Source organism: Lathyrus oleraceus, chromosome 7 (genome assembly GCF_024323335.1).
Source record: "Lathyrus oleraceus cultivar Zhongwan6 chromosome 7, CAAS_Psat_ZW6_1.0, whole genome shotgun sequence".
Classification (NCBI taxonomy): domain Eukaryota; kingdom Viridiplantae; phylum Streptophyta; class Magnoliopsida; order Fabales; family Fabaceae; genus Lathyrus; species Lathyrus oleraceus.
This window is the reverse complement of record NC_066585.1, coordinates 378,122,268-378,140,822: the sequence shown is the minus strand read 5'-3', so window position 1 is coordinate 378,140,822 and position 18,555 is coordinate 378,122,268. Positions and strand designations below refer to the sequence as shown.

Here is an 18,555-nt window from a genome sequence, read left to right as displayed (position 1 = left end):
GGGATAACTTATCAAAAGTTATCGGGAATGTAATATTTTTTTAAAACATAAATTATTTATTTAAGGGTATTTTAGTTTAATTGTGTGTATTATATAGATAGGGAAGTAATTATTGGCGTACGCGGTAAAAAAAATTTAATATGGAGATTGCAGCGAAAGGAGCAATAAAAAAAGTTTTTCATTCAGAGACAAAATATATAAAAAAAATTATAATTCAACAATAATAATTAAAATTAAAAAATTATATGCTAATAACAATACAATAAAATAACTAATTCAATATTAAAACAAATTATGTTTAACATCATTATATATATATATATATATATATATATATATATATATATATATATATATATATATATATAGATACTAATTTTAGTTTTTTTAAATAACCATGTTTTTCAAAAATAATACAAAAATAACCAACTTTTCAAATTTTTTTCCAAAACAACCATGTTTCCCCAAAAATATAAGAGGAGGCGCGGCGCACATGCATTGGGCCTCATGAAGAGGAGGCGCCAATACAGCTGGCGCCTGCATGGCATGTGTGTTTTGAAAATAAAATTTATTTCTGCAACAAACAAGAATCAAACACACCTTTGCATCAACAGTGAAAGACACTACCATTGCACCACAGACCCTTCATGTTAATTTGTTTCATCATATATTTAATGAGCATTGTCCAATTGTATTAAAATAAAACACAAAATAATTTTATTAATAAAACACAAACTATATATATATATATAAAACTATATAAAACTATATATATATATTTATAAAACTATATATATATATATATATATATATATATATATATATATATAAAACTATATATATATATATATATATATATATATATATATATATAAAACTATATATATATATATATATATATATATATATATATATATATATATATATATATATATATATATATATATATTAAATATTTAAGTATTATTTTATATAACTTAACATGTATTAATATATTATATTATTTATAAAAAGTAATATAATATTTAAAAATATATTATATTTAAAATAATATAATTTTTCAATTGTATTTTTCAATTATATTTAAAAATATTATGAAGTTTTTATATTAATTTTTACACAAAAATTCAAATAAAACTTCATAATATTTATTATAAATACAATTGAAATATTAATACATGATAATATATAATATAAAACACAAAATATATGATGAAACAATTGAACAATGGCTCATTAAATATAAAATAATATACTAATATATAATATTTTTCAAAATTAAAGAATAGAGATAAAATTTAATAAAATGAAAAAAGAACAATATATTTTTTATATTAATACAAAATAATTGTTGACTGCAGGCGCCAAAATATGTTACTCCTATTTTATAATGTATTCAAAATACATTATTAATATATAATGTAGTTTGTGTTTTATTAATAAAATTATTTTGTGTTTTATTTTAATACAATTTAAAAAATACAATTGAAAAATGGCTCATTAATTATATGATGAAACAAATTAACATGAAGTGTCTGTGGTGCAATGGTAATGTCTTTCACTATTGATTCAAAGGTTGTGTGTTCGATTCTTGTTTGTTGTAGAAATAAATTTTATTTTCGAAACACACATGCCATGCAGGCGCCTCTCTTCATGAGGCCCAATGCATATATATATATATATATATATATATATATATATATATTGATGATCAATTTATTCCCTGAGGCAATCATAGCGTCAATTGAAAGATTATGATTTCTATGTAAGTTAATATATTGTTAATCCAAATATTTTTATATAAGGTATTATTTTATAAACAAAAATTTTATATTTTATTATTTCTTTAATTTGTATATAAATGTGCGTAAAGAAAATATACTTAAAATAATGTATGAATTCAAAAATAGGCAAAATATATTTATTTATGTTACTAATATTTATTTATATAATTAAAATAATATTTACAAATACTATGTTATTAGTTGATATTTATAAAAGTAAATGATTGCATACATATTTTTATAAATAATGTCAAAACAAAATTAATATTTACATAAGAGAAAATATATAGTTGATTCAAATATTTGTATATATAAAAAAACTATATTTATACTTCAAATATAAATAAAAATATGTTTTTCTATTGAAAAATAATAAACTTTTTTGGTTAATTAATTTTGTGTTTTCTGTTTTTTCGTTCTTATTACATTTTAGAAACAAATGTGTATAACATACCGCAAGGGTATCCGGACCAGAATCCCTGCGAACACAAGGGTTATTACAATTTTTTTACAATTAAAAAAAATAAAAGTAAATATATTTAAATTAATGTATGAATCCAAATACGGGTAAAATGTATTTATTTATATTACTAATATTTATTTATACAATTAAAATAATATTTAGAAATAATTATTAGTTGATAAAACTAAATAATTATAAATAGTTTTATAAATAATGTCAAAACAAAATTAATAGCTACATATGGAAAAATATGCAGTTGATCCAAATATTTGTATATATGAAAAAAATTATATTTATGCACTAAATATGAATAATGTCAAAAAAAAATATTACATATTGAAAAATATATAGTTCATTCAAATATTTTTTTATATGACAAAAATATGATTATAATCTGTATATAAATTAAAATATGTCTTTTATATTAAAAAATAATAAGATCTTTTGGTAAAGTATTTTTTTTTAATTTTTATTATATTTTAAAAATAAATACGTGTAATACATCAATACTAGTGTGAATGCACGGGTTTCCCACTAATTTATTAGGGAGGTAGATGTTTAGTTGGTGTCGATTTAATTTTTAAGATAAGAGTAATATAGAAAGTGTTTTTTCTTACCGTTGTTTTATTATAAAGTGAAAAGATTGTATTGGAAGGGTGGAAAAAAATACGTTTGGTTTGATTCTGGAAAACATTTTCTGTTTTAATTTTAAAAAAAATTTATGTTCATTTTAAATATAAAGAGCATAAATTTAATTTAAAGAGCATAAATTTATGTTCATTTTAAATATAAAGAGCATAAATTTATGTTCTTACCGTTGTTTTCACTACGGAACATTGAACATTATGTGACTTCTTTTAGAGCAAGACCTTTGTGAGAGTCACACCACATATTTACCCATAACCTTAAGGTGATTTGTGAGAGTCACACCACATATTCACCCATAACCTTAAGGTGATACGTGAGTGAATTCTCTCACTTATAAATGTTCAACTCTCCATATTTCCAACCAATGTGGGACTATTACCCACACTACTCACACTTAATATATTCTCAACAAAAATGGGGTGAGTTAAAATTGAAAAACATGTTTTACTTATGAATATTATTTATTTGAACAAGGACTATTGTATTTGTTTGTAAGGTTCCTGATTTCATTGACAAGCTTGCCCAAGCATGAATTAGGATTTGAGTTTTTATTAAGTCTGCTACTAATTAGCTACATATTAGATCCAGATTAACTACATATAAGCTTTCATTTTTGGGTTTAAATATGAAGTACATACTTAATTAATATTAAAAATATAAAATGGTAAAAATGTTACATGTGACGTGCCATGTCAGTATTTTTGCCACACTGCATTACAACGTGTACGCCCAATCATCAAAACTTTTCACATGGCATGTCACACCAACTTCCTTAAAGAAAGTTGACGGGAGGAACCAAAAGTATGGATGACAAATATTAGGAAGAACATTATTTGAAGGATTTTGTTTGGAAACTAAAATTGAATTATGGTATATTTATAGGGACTACAAACATATTTAACCCTTTTATAAATAATTAAAATTAAAATTAAACAAAAAAAAACTATTTTTATTTTCAAGTGTTTGCACATTGAAAAAAAGAAAACAGATAGGCATGAGGGTACCCTTATGGATGCTAGTCACAATCAATGTACAAGTAACGTGGTCACCAACTTGAAAAGACACCATATAGTGTAGGATATTATTTACGAAGGAAGTTCCATATGAATAAAGTGTAACAACCAGTATAATATATATCTAGAATAATATCATACAAGTGTTAAATTTTGGTACTGTCACAACATAAGTGCCTAATGACATCAATATATATATATACATGTCCAAACTAAAAACATCAATGGAACATGTTATACAATAATGCCTAAACAATAAAATCTAAGAACTATGTACAATATCTTCATTGCACACAACTCCACAGCGGAAGATTATGCTAAACAGCAACCCTTGAAACATCCATAACAGTTTCTCTTAGATTCAACCTGTAAAGAATACCTGAAAAATAACAACAATAATGGGATGAGATAATAATCTCAGTGAGTTCTCCTATCCTATGGGTCCACTCGGCTCTTCAGGATATTTTAATCGATATTCAACTCATATTCAACTCAAGTCAACAAGGGAATGAAGACTTGAGCGATGGGGAAACTATCTCGCAATTGTATGGCAACATGCATCTGAGTTCTCATAACTCAACCACGATCATTATTCAGATTCACGCAACATCGATCCCCAACCGGACCTACGTCTAGGCCAAGGCTTGGTTCACGCATGTCCGTATGATTCGACTTTCACGGTGGATATCCGGTTCCCCTATGGGACTTAAACCCACTATTGAGAACCATCACTCGTATGGGACTTTACCCACTTTGAGTCTCTTTCACCGTATGGGCCTTATCCCACTTTGGTGTCCACCTTTCCCCCATGTCCGCCATGGTTGGGGCTCAAACCCAATTGAGGCTCGAATCATTGGTCCCACATCCCAATGCTTACTCATCTAAGCATACCAATAGAGATGTGTACCACCACAGAAAAACACACATTCTGAATACATGATCGGTTCCACAAAACATTGGTTCCACGAACCATAACAAATTCATCAATCATAGGTGACTTCATTCACCATAATACACAAATAATAATAATACACAAATAATAATATGACATGTTCCATACAATGCGTCTCATTCTCAATCATGGTAACAATTCGTCCACGACCTCACATAAGCGTCGTACGAATGAATACCGTATTCTCATACATGTATCTCACATGTTCCATAACCTAGATCATATTTCTAAGTTATTAATCACGTCATTCTCCTAGGTTTCCTCACTCATCTTTGTAGAGTTTTAATCATGTTACTTCCCCTTTCACATAACAACAATAATTAATTTCATCATGATAAAATTCATGGCATTTATAAATCACATACTATTTTATAACATGGAACAATAATAATAGTCCTTTACGTTATCTCTAATCATGTTATTTCACAATCAACCATATTTAACACCCATCATAAATATAATTCATTTAATTTGTAAGATACATAATATACTATAATATGATATCATAATAATAGCCTTTTTCATTATCTTACTAATGCATCCGTCCGCATCCAAAACGGAGTTATAACGCTCAATTAATTCATTAATCTATCTTAATCAAGATTTAGATTAATATTTATTCATTGCATAAGCATTCAACAACAACCTTTCTAGCCTAGTGGTAAGGCATGTACAATTTCAAGGAGGTCTTGGGTTCAAACCCCACTGGTGACAAATTATTCACAAATAGAAGATTTAATTCTGTTTTAGTGTTAACCGGTTAACCTATAAAAAAAGGAAAAATTCTAATTTCCATTAATTCTCAATAACCTATTTCCTCAAATAACTCCACTTCTTTTCCTTAAATAACTCCTCTTTTATTTTCCTTTCCATATACCATTTTTACCTACTATTTTCACATAACGTGATTTTTCAACAACAACCAACATAATCTCATCACATAGCATGGATAGGGCACGATTCACATAAACCCTAACCCCACAAATATAGATTATTTTCCCCAATGCTAAAACTATCTAAGAACTCACCTAGTAGAAGAAGAAGATGAAGTTGGTGGTGATGAAGATGACATGATGGTGTTGATGAACATGCTCTTCATGAGCTTCCATCTTCTTCCTTCCTCTTCTTCTCCTCTTCTTCCTCTTTCTTCTTTCCTTCTCTTCCTTTCTTCTCTTTTCCTCTACTCTTCCCTTCCTTCTTTTCTTTCTGATAACTCTTTCTCTCTCACCTACTTCCTCTTATCCTTTTCTTCTTCTTTCTCTTATAACCACACAAATACTATATACTATATAATATACATAATATTAAGTAGTAATCAAAATATCCCAATTGATATTTTATCTTCCAGCACCAATTGACCAATTATTAATGTTACCAAAAATATCCTCTCTTGTACTTATTAATATTGGTCTGTCTCTTTATTAATAATTAATCCCTTCAGAGTTCATTGGTTACTCTATTGGTCCCAATTGACAACATTTAGAGCACATAGGAGCTTCAATTGTTACAACTAACAAACGATATAATACATAGGAATTCAATTGGTCTCAACTGACAACTAATTGAGCATTTAAGGGAATATGGGATATTACATAAAGTGTTATGAGACACTAAAAAGGAATTGGAGTATGCTACAAGGATGACTGTTAAGTAGTATGATAAGTGTTTATTTACATGAAGCCACATGAAAACTGTAGATAAAGAGACTCCAAACACATGGGAGAGAATGGGTGAATTGCGTTGGTTGAAAATCAAAAATAATTTATAAACATTTTGTTATTTAAACGATTATTTTAGTTTCGATAATCACACATAGATAAGGCAACATAAATGAAGAAAGAAGATTGAGTTGAACAGAGATGCACAACGTAAATAACATAAACACTAGAAATTAAAGAGAAAAAATAAAGAGAATGAATTAGAGATTTATACAGGTTCAACCTAACCACTTGACCTACTCTTATTCCCAAGAGTTTAGACCTAACCTCTTGAGAGTTACCCTAAAATCACACTTGAACTTTTCACAGGATTAGCCCACGAACCTTCAACAACTAACATATGGAGCTTTTACACTAACTAAGCTCAAAGTCAATACATAGAGCTTTTACATGGGCTTAGTTCAAGAACATTCAAACAGAGCTTTTTGATAACGTGAAAACGTATCGTATATTTGGCTTCATATGCATTTCTATTTACTTGATTAATACTTATTATTACGCAGTATTTTATGTTTATTGCAGGTATTTATCGAATAAAAGATGTATAAGCAAGCAAAGTGGAAAATAGCAAAAAGGAAATAAAAAGAGACGAAAATGGAGAAAAATAGAGAGCACGGGGCCCACCACAACAAATGGGCATGTGGCGCCCACAACTTGGATGTGTGGCGCCCGTCACATGACCTAAATGGAGTGGTCGCGCCCGCCACAAAGTAAGGAAGTGGTCGCGCCCATCCCTCAAAAGGTGGCGCTCGCCACGGAGATCAAACTAGGGTTGTGGAAACCGCCACAACCCAATCTCCCCTATTTTCTCTCCACCTTTTTAGCCATGACTTCCACTTACCTTTTCATCCAACGAATGCTACAATCTAGGGAAGTGGAAAGTATATAAAGGAGGGTCGGTTTTCTTTTCGCGATGGGCATTTTTTCAGTCAGATTCTTTTGGTTAGTTTTCTTAGGCAGTTTTTTACTTTGTAAAAGCAATAAATTCTCCACAACGGGGACTATTGCAACTTATTGTTTATGCATTTGATTTCGATTGTAACGGTGTACTCGATTGCCAAAGCTTGCCAGCATTGTTTAATTTGAAGAATCAAGATTTACTTCAAGTTCTTGATTTATATTCCAAGTTTTATTTTAATTGCAATTTTAATTATTTATGCCTTATTGTATGCCTGATTGTCTGAATACCATGTCTGTTACCGGATCCATGTTCGGCTAAACCTTTAGGTATCGATATGTAAATACCGTCGAAACGACGGGATTCGTAAATAATTAGTGTTGGCTTTTATAAAACTTATTTTTCCGGTTTTAGTTTCTTGTTTTATTCAAAATTATTTTTCGTACGAGAGTACAAAACAAACAAAGGTTACAGTCAATAAGAACGAGAGTTTGAGATTTTAACCAGATAGCTGAAACTAGGCATTAATCCTAAACACAGCAAGAGCGCTTTAGGATTAATTAGACTTTATTCATATTCAAAAATTACTTTTAAATTCAAAATGAGACCGCGAGAGCCAAACATTCTAGTTTAAGAGTATGGTCAGAGTCAATAAAACGAGAGTGTGAGACTAAGTCACTTTTATAAATAATTTCTACTAAAGAATATTTTAACCAATAAGATTACACCAACTATCTATCGAATTCCCGAAGTTTGATGTGTTACATACCGATATCCCTTTATCAAATATCTTTATTAATCTTATATTTACGTTATAGTTATTTCTCTTCATCCCTCCAGTCTTAGAACGATCATCAGCCTTAGATTTACATAGTAACATTAGCTAACGATACGTTCGATTATTAGTCCTTGTGGGTTTGATAATCTTTAAAAATACGCGATAAGACTGTGCACTTGCAGTCACAATTCCCATAGACTTACTAAGTCGCGATCAAGTTTTTGGCGTCGTTGCCGGGGATTAATTTAGTCGATATCGTAACTCCAGTGTTACCCAATATAGACTAAGGCAAACAATTCTATTTCCCTTTCTAATTTGTCGAGTGTATGCCAAGTACTCGCTCTCAATGAGAGAAATTAAAGCTACCGTTCGACGAACCTGAGCGTTATCTAAGATTAGAATGCCAGATACGAGACCTGATACGAGAACATCGTATCAAGCTAAATACTCCCGATCCTAATATCCCTATTCCTGAACCAGTTATTCGACCAGAGATGGCCGAAGGACCGCAGAACCGTCCTCTTAAGTACTATGCAATCCCTTTGCAGGATGAACCATATAACAACATCGCTGCCCCTGCCATCGAGGCCAATAATTTCGAGCTAAAACCTTCGTTGTTGTCAGTTGTACAGCAAAACCAATTTTCAGGTAGTCCCACGGAGGACCCGAACCTACATTTGTCAGTGTTTTTGCAATACGCAGACACAGTGAAAGCAAATGGTGTCAGCCCTGAAGCTATAAGACTACGCCTTTTCCCATTCTCATTAAGAGATAGAGCTAGAGCTTGGCTTTAGTCTCTACCATCCAACTATGTCACTACGCAGAACGAGTTGAAGAAAGTTTTCTTAGCACGATATTTCCCACCTAGTAAGACGGCTATGCTAAGAGCCCAAATAAGCGGGTTTAAACAAAAAGATAATGAATCACTTTTTGAAGCTTGGGAAAGATACAAAGACATGATGAGGCTTTGTCCATATCACGGTCTAGAAGAATGGTAGATCATCCATACCTTTTACAATGGTCTCTTGTACAACACAAGATTAACAATAGATGCCGCCGCAGGTGGCACACTGATGGATAAACCCTACAATGAGGCCTATCAACTTATTGAAAGTATGACCCATAATCATTACCAGTGGGGAAGCGAAAGAACCTCCATAGAGAAACCTCAAACGAAAGGAGGTATGTACGAATTAAGCAGTTTTGACCATGTCAATGCCAAGGTAGACACTCTTACTCAAAAGATAGACAACTTGACCATAACACCCGCAGCCACCGTGGCTGTCGTAGCACCAAACTGCGAGATATACGGAGTTCTAGGGCATGTTGCCCCAGAATGTCAACTCTTGATAGGAACCTCCACAGACCAGGTGAACTATGCTCAAGGAAACCCTTACTCAAACACCTATAACCCAGGTTGGAATAACCATCTTAACTTTTCGTACAAAAACAATAATGCATTGTATGCACCTAACCAAGCACTTGCTGTACCACCAGGATATCATAAAGCTGCCACAAATACTCAAAATGCTCCTAGGAAGTCAAACCTAGAAATAATGATGGAAAACTTCATAGCTACCCAAGCCCAAACAAATAAGTATTTCCTACATCAAAACATACACACTAGTGAGCAAATCAAGCAGTTAGCAAACAAGGTAGACGCGTTAGCCACCCATAACAAAATGTTGGAAACACAAATCTCGCAAGTGGCTCAACAACAAGCACCTACTGCTGCTCCTGCAGGCACATTTCCTGGACAACCGCAACCAAACCCGAAGGGTCATGCAAATGCTATTATACTACAAAGTGGGACAAAACTAGACATACCGATCGACCCTAGAATTCAAAACCCATCTATGCACCAATACCCTAGTAAGGTAACTGAGAAGGAAGACGAACAGGAGGAAGATAAAAACGAAGAGGTCGTAGAGAAAGAAGAACCTTATGTGCCTCCACCACCGTATAAACCCCCTATCCCTTATCCTCAAAGACCTGTTAAATCTAAAAGTGTAGGGAAATTTAAAAAATTCATAAAACTTCTAAAACAATTGAATATCACAATACCCTTTACAGAAGTCATCACTCAAATGCCCTCATATGCTAAGTTTCTCAAAGAAATCTTATCTAATAAGAATAAGATAGAGGATAATGAAACCGTTACACTTACTACTGAGTGTAGCGCCATAATACAAAATAATATGCCTCATAAGCTGAAAGACCCAGGTAGTGTCTCCATACCTTGTGTAATCGGAATGTTTGTCATAGACAAAGCACTATGCGACTTAGGAGCTAGTATTAGCTTAATGCCATTGTCCATATGCGAAAGGATTAAAATGGGAGAACTAAGACCTATGAGGATGTCCGTACAACTTGCAGATCGTTCTGTTAAATTTCCCGTAGGTATGTTAGAAAATGTTTCGGTACGCATAGGACGATTCTATATTCCTACTGATTTTATAATCATGGATATAAAAGAGGATTCCAACATCCCTATCATATTAGGAAGACCATTCCTAGCTACTGTCGGAGCCATTATAGATGTTAAGAAAGGCAAGCTAACCTTTGAAGTTGGTGAGGAAAAATTCGAATTCATTTTAACGCAATTCTTAAAGGCACCAGCTATAGACGATGCCTGTTGTCTGCTAGATGTCATCGACGAATGTATAAGAGAAATGGAGAATGAAAAAACATCATACTCCGAAATACTGAAAAATTCCAAGGCCTCATACTTTTGAAGATGAAAATTGGAGTGAGGAATACCAAGATGACAGCCTAAGCGAATGCCTAGCACTAACGCCCGATCATATGCCTTGCCCAAAGAAACCAGCCCAAGAACTTAAGACGCTACCCAAAAATCTAAGGTATGAATTCCTAGACACTGAACTCGAGCTACCCGTGATAGTCAATGCAGACTTAGGGCAGATAGAAACCGAAAAACTTCTACACATTTTAAGAAAATATCCAACTGTTTTAGACTAGAACATCTCAGATCTAAAAGGAATAAGCCCTTCCATATGCATGCATCGCATAATGCTAGAGGAAGACAGTAAGACCTCTAGAGAACATCAAAGAAGGATAAATCCCATTCTGAGTTATGTAGTGAAGAAAGAAGTGCAAAAACTGTTAGAAACATGTATTATCTACCCAATATCAGATAGTCAATGGGTCAGCCCAATACATGTCGTACCGAAGAAGGGAGGCGTCACAGTTGTTAATAATGAAAAAGGAAAATCTATAGCACAAAGAGTGGTTATTGGAAGTAGAATGTGCATTGATTATAGAAAATTGAACAAAGCCACTCGGAAGGATCATTTTCCTTTACCGTTTATCGATCGAATGCTTGAACGATTGTCTAAGCATTCTCACTTCTGCTACTTAGACGGTTATTCGGGATTTTTCCAAATTCCTATTCATCCTGATGACCAAGAGAAAACGACCTTCACATGTCCCTATGGTACACTCGCCTACCGACGAATGTCGTTCGGACTGTGTAACGCTCCCGCAACATTCCAAAGATGCATGATGCCAATTTTCGCTGATTTTATAGATGACATCATGGAAGTCTTCATGGACGATTTCTCTGTATACGGACAAAGCTTTGAAGGATGTTTATCGAATCTTGAAATGATACTTAAAAGATGCGTAAAAGTGAACCTCGTGCTAAACTGGGAAAAATGCCATTTCATGGTCCGACAAGGGATCGTACTCAGACACATAGTATCCGATAAGGGGATTGAAGTCGACAAGGCTAAAATAAAAGTTATAGAAAACCTTCATACTCCGAAAACCGTAAGAGAAATACGAAGCTTCTTAGGACACGCCGGTTTCTACCGGCGATTCATTAAAGATTTCTCAAAAATCACCAAAGCACTGACTGGCTTATTGATGAAAGACGCCAAATTCATCTTTGATGACAAATGCCTAGAGGCGTTTAAACAACTTAAAACAGCTCTTATCACCGCACCTATCATGCAACCGACCGATTGAAGATTACCCTTTGAAATCATGTGTGATGCTAGTGACTATGTTATAGGCGCAGTCTTAGGACAAAGAAGGGATAAGAAACTTCATACAATATACTATGCAAGTAGAACCCTAGACCCTGCACAAATGAACTACACCACCACGGAAAAGGAACTTTTAGCCGTAGTGTTTGCTCTGGATAAATTATGTTCCTACCTAGTAGGAGCAAAGATAATTATCTATACCAACCATGCTGCAATTAGGTACCTGTTAAATAAAAAGGACGCCAAACCAAGACTCCTAAGGTGGATCTTACTATTACAAGAGTTTGACCTAGAAATCAAGGATAAGAGGGACACTAAAAACGTCGTGGCATACCACTTGTCAAGAATAAAAGGTATTGAACCTGAACGAGTGCCTATAAACGATGATTTCCCTTATGAAAGACTCATAGCCCAACTGGAAAGCAATACAGCTAAATATGCATTAACCTATAAGGATACCAAAACAAACGAGGTAGTAGAAGCAATTTACACTAAAACCACACTACCATGGTATGCTGACTTCGTCAACTACTTAGCAGCTCGGGTGCTTCCACCAGACTTGACTTACCAACAAAAGAAAAAATTCTTCCACGATCTTAAACATTACTATTGGGACGAGCCTCTGCTTTTCAAGAGAGGTGCCGACAAAATTTTCCGTCGATGTGTCCCCGAAGATGAGGTAGAATACGTAATCTCCCACTGTCATTCTGCTTCCTATGAAGGACATGCAAGCACCTCGAAGACTTGCGCTAAGATCTTGCAAGCCAACCTCTTTTGGCCCACTCTGTGGAAAGATGACCACATCGCGATCATCAATTGCGACCGGTGTCAACGCACTGGCAACATATGTAGACGCGACGAAATGTCGCTTAAAGGCATTTTAGAAGTAGAAGTCTTCGATGTTTGAGGAATCGATTTTATGGGACCATCTTCTTTTGGTAACAAGTATATCCTTGTTGCGGTTGATTACGTATCAAAATGGATATAGGCCATAGCCTCTCCAACGAATGATACACGAGTGGTAATTAGACTCTTTAAACGCACAATCTTCCCTAGATTCGGCGTGCCAAGACTTGTCATCAGTGATGGTGGCTCCCATTTCATTTCAAAGATTTTTGAAAAGCTACTACTAAAATATGGAGTTCGACACCGCGTAGTAACACCCTATCACCCACAAATGAGTGGGAAATAGAGGTCTCGAACCGAGAAATCAAACAAATCTTAGAAAAGACGGCGGCCACCTCTAGGAAAGATTGCTCCTCAAAATTACAAGAAGCCATGTGGGCATATAAGACAGCTTATAAGACCCCAATAGGAACCACACCTTTTAAACTAGTCTATGGAAAATCATGTCATTTTCCGGTAGAATTAGAACATAAAGCATATTAGGACATTAAGACCCTTAATCTCAATTATATTTCCGCAGGAGAAAAAAGAATATTAGATATCCTTGAACTAGAAGAACTTAGGCTATATGCGTATGAGAATGCCCGAATCTATAAAGAAAGAACTAAGAAATGGCACGACAATCGCATATCAAGGAAATAGTTTAAGGAAGGTGACAAAGTACTTCTGTTTAACTCCCGCCTCAGAATCTTTCCCGGAAAACTTCGTTCTAGGTGGTCAGGTCCCTTCGAAATTACCAACGTCTTTCCAAATGGAGCGATAGAGATAAAGGGAAAAGAGAGCGAACCATTTACAGTAAACGGGCAACGTTAGAAACATTACCACAACATTAATAACAATGATTTCATCGCAAATCTAAAGCTTGCAGAGCCGCCCGCTCATTTACCAGATTAACATCTATTTTATTTCTATCGAGCTTACGACAATAAACAAAGCGCTTGGTGGGAGACAACCCACACTCTATTTTTAACTATTAATTCTGAAATTCTGGTATCAGATATAAGATGTCGAAGGTAATGTTACGACACTAATATCTGAGAACACAAACAGGATAAAGATACAGAATGGTAAAACAAATGACACAAGCAATTGTTAACCCAGTTCGGTGCAACTCACCTACGTCTGGGGGCTACCAAGCCAGGAAGGAAATTCACTAAAATAGAATCAGTTCAAAGACTCTCCGTACACTTCAACAAGTTACAGTCTTTCTCACCTAATCTCTACCCGTGCAATTTCTACCTAAGCACTCTTAGATATGAGAACCCGCTTACTTCCCTACAATTACACCTGTGATCTTAAACAACAATCCCTTAAGAAAAGAAAACACTTTTCAATCACACACTCTTGATTTTACTTCACAGTTTCATTCAAGAAGACACACACTTGATCTTGCTTGACAACTTTGATCAAGTAGACACACACTTGATCTTGCTTCACAGCTTTGATTAAGTAGATACACACTCTTGCTTAACAGCTTTAGAGTGACAAATTACAACCACAAATCAGTCCAATTCAATCATCAAAAGATGACTTGAATGGATTACAAGTCTTACGACTAAACAAGACACAAACCCTAGCTCTCTTTCTCTATTTCGCTCTGTATTGGTTGTGTCGTTAAACAGGTTTTCCAAGTCCCTTTTTATAGAAGCTTTCAGTTGGGCTTGGACATCTTGAAAACCCTAAATCTATTTTCCAATTAAATCTTTTCATAACAACTGGTTAGATCTCCTTGGAAAATAAGTAAATCAGGTTGTAATCCATGATTGAATGCGCCTGCAAATCAGATCTTCAATCATACATAGATTGCCATTAATTGTGTAATCACAAAACACCAGACATTCACACTGAATGTTCTGTGTACAAGATGTCATGACATCGGGTCTGACATCCTGGAAAAATCCTACATAGTTCCATAATTCCTTTTATAACTTCCAGCAGGTACACAAACATCAGATGTCATGACATCGTGTATGACATCCTGATACAATCCTGCATAATTATGTTTTTCCATTTCAACTCCAGCAGGAACACATTATCAGAAGCCATGACATTGTGTATGACATTCTGAAACAATCCTACATGATCATGTTCTTGAACTCCAGCAGGTACATATGATATCTTATGTTAAGACATCACACGTAACATCTTGTGAACTTTCTTTGTTTTACCAAAATTGCTGCCAACACTTAGAACCAACAAACTCTCCCTTTGGCAAATTTTGGCTAAAACATATATTTGTCCTTTTTGTTCACAAGAAAACTATCAACAGTTAAACAACAATTTAAACAGCAGCAGAAGCAACACAATTACTAGCTATAGCTACTAGTAATACACACATGCACAAGGGTACTTCTCCTCCCCCTAAATTTGTGCAACAGAAACAGAATTACTAGTTATGGATGCAACTAGTAAGACACACAAATGCACAAGGGTACTCCTTCTCCCCCTAAATCTGTGCATACACCAAACATCTTCTTTGATAATAACAGCACTTGTAACCACATCACCTGTAACAATCAGACTGTCATTCTGACATCTGCTTCAACATCAACACTTGTGCACCACATCAGACATCCCCTTTGACATTTGTAAATAGAATAACATTCTGTTTTACAACAAGCACATCTCCTTCAATAATAGATGTCCATCTGCTCAGCTACATACATCTCCTCACAGCTTCACAACTTTAATTGCTTCCACATCAACACTTCTCCCCCTTTTTAGTCAAAATTGACCAAAGGTAACCAATTAGACAAAATAAATATCAATTAGCCTAGCAGAGAATGTCAGATCAGATGTTATAACATTAAAAATGTGAAAACATAATTGTTCAAGAGATACAAACCATCATCATACACAACTGTGATAGCTGAGATAATGAACAAAACCATGGAACTCATTAAGAGCCCAAAATATTACAAACAAGCATCAATAAGGACTGCCACAAATTACACATTTAAACAAAAAATAATAAAAACTCCAGCTTCCAAACATCAGGGGGAATAGCTTCCATAACATCAGCCGCACATCACCAGCCACACTAGAACAGTCTTCACCACAACACACCTCACACAGTCTTCAACACAAGGGGGGAAACATCAATCAGAGGAAGAAGTATCACCTTCACCTTCAGAGCCTTCAGAGCTTTCAGAGTTGCCACTGAATTGAGCTTTTGACCTCTCTCTTGAGGTATTGGCATCTGAATCTTCACCAGCCTTCTCCATTTCTTCCTTTTCTAGGCTCCTAATAAGAACTTCCAAAGCTTCTTTTCTTACCTTGGCTACCCTTATACCATTTTCCGGTTCCTTGCAGGTATCTTTTAATTGATCAATTAAACTCCCTTGAGATGCAGGCTCCCTTCTGGCAGATGTCATGACAACATCATTGACATGACTTCCCTCAAACAGTTTATAATGAATGGATAGAGGGGGTTTTCTTCTGCTTGGAATGTCACTTGTATTGAGTATGCCTGGTTGTTGACTCAAGATAATACCACAAATAATGGATGGGAAGGCAATGGGCAGCTTCACTGCATTTGTGGAGGCATGTCTGATAGTTTGATCAAACATAAACTTTCCAAAGTCAAAGTCTATCCTGGTTCCAATAGCATGAATGATTCTTCCAAGACCATTGGAGATGGTAGAGATATGATTAGTAGGCACCCAGTTGGCTGAACCAATCTTGTGTAAGATGGCATACTTGACAGTTAGCTTGCCAGCTGATAGGTGATTCCTACTAGGCCATTCCTTAACTTGGCCAGCTGTAATAGTCCTACTGACCTCATTGTCTGTAGTCTCTAAATCCATTCCTCCATCAGTTCCTCTCCCTAGGAACTTGTTGATAATGGTTGGTGAGAATCTCACACATCTACCCCTTACAAACACCTTACAGAATTCCCTGCTGCTTCTTTCAGAAATATCCCCAGGGATATTCACAACAAATTCTTTTACCAACCCCTCATAACATTGGGGCAGAGCAACCACAATCTTCATCAATCCAACATTCTTGATCAAATCCATGACTTCCTTCACCTCAACAACCTCTTTTCCCAGCTCTCTTTCAACAGATACCCTCCTCTGAATGACAAATTTCTATTTTGCAGCACCATCTTCTAAGTGAAAAGAGATGTTATCTAAGTGCACAGCTGCAGCTTTGCCTGGAGACTTCTTAACAGCCTGCCTTTTTGCAAGGGAGATGTCTGGGACATCGTCTTCGATATCCTCATCAGAGTCAGAACTCTCTCTTTCTTTCCTCTTCTTAACCTCAACCTTGCTCCATGATTTGGAGGGTCCTACACCAGCAGTCTTCTTCCTAGTTCTGGCTGTCATCATTTCAGCCACAGTTTTCCCTTTTCTAGTCTTCAATTTCCTAGCAGCACTTGGTTTTACATGGTGAACCAAAGTGTCATCCTCTTCCTCTGAACTCTCTTCCTCCAGATTAACAATATCCTCAGCAGTTTCATGAGACATACTTGTTGGTTTCTTGCTAGGTAAGTTTTTACCTAGAGAACATAACCCTTATGCAGCCACTTCCTTTTCTGATCGAGATGAGTCATCATCTTTCTCAGCTTGGGGTTCTACCTCAGGAGAGGGATCCCTTCTAGACAGAGGGGTAAAAATATCCTTGACTGCATGCTCTTCATTCAGAATCCTAGTTGTCGCAACGCGAAAAACAACCGGCGGGGAAAATACAGAGCCGCCACCGACGCTATTCATCCTATGACGGAAAGGGAGCGCATGACTAACCTAAGAAAGGGAAAGGAACGGTCTTATGACCAGAGATTACAAGGTACGGGAGTCGGTTACGCAAGGGGAAGGTGTTAGCACCCCTCACGTCCGCCGTACTCGACGGGATCCACGCTCAAAAGATAGCTCAAAGGAAAGGAAAAGGTTGCTAATAAACTGCTCAAAGATACTGCACAAACTGGAACGATAAACAGGTAGGGGAGAGAAAGAAGACGGAGGAAGTGGACTCGGCAGGATGTTGCATCCTGGGCCTACGTAGTTTGTCAGAAACAAACATCAGAGTCGACGTAGTTCGGGAAAGGGAGACATGCTTGCTAAGACATCGCGTCCTATGCCTACGTATCTTCTCTATCCAGAGGAGAATCAGAGCACTCGTAGCTCGGCTAACGCACGCTGAAACAAGACACCAAAAAGGGACGCTAAGACGTCAAAAGAAACACCCAAAAGGAAACAGAATGCCAATACATGGACTTACACCCGACTCCCAATAATAACAAAAAGGAAACAGAATGCCAATACATGGACTTACACCCGACTCCCAATAGTAACAAACGCTAACCAGCGAACACCAAAGAAAAAGGTTATGAAAACGGACCCCAAAAAAGTAACCAAATCCTGAATAAACTCCCGATATGTATAACCA

At 35.1% G+C, this 18,555-nt stretch overlaps 1 protein-coding gene and 1 non-coding gene across 2 annotated transcripts; one reads left to right on the top strand and one right to left on the bottom strand.

Annotated features, from left to right (window-relative positions):
• Nucleotides 1–9,132: 9,132 nt before the first annotated feature.
• Nucleotides 9,133–9,239, bottom strand: LOC127109370 (small nucleolar RNA R71). The gene has a single exon (XR_007796676.1). It is a non-coding gene; the product is annotated as a small nucleolar RNA R71 (small nucleolar RNA).
• Nucleotides 9,240–10,452: 1,213 nt separating this feature from the next.
• Nucleotides 10,453–10,989, top strand: LOC127103918 (uncharacterized). The gene has a single exon (XM_051041152.1). It carries the CDS (start codon nucleotides 10,453–10,455, stop codon nucleotides 10,987–10,989), a length of 537 nt encoding a protein of 178 aa, XP_050897109.1.
• Nucleotides 10,990–18,555: the final 7,566 nt, after the last annotated feature.

Bases quoted from the DNA above. Each gene is read 5' to 3' on its own strand.
- LOC127103918 (XM_051041152.1), top strand. From the start codon at position 10,453: ATGCCTCATAAGCTGAAAGACCCAGGTAGTGTCTCCATACCTTGTGTA.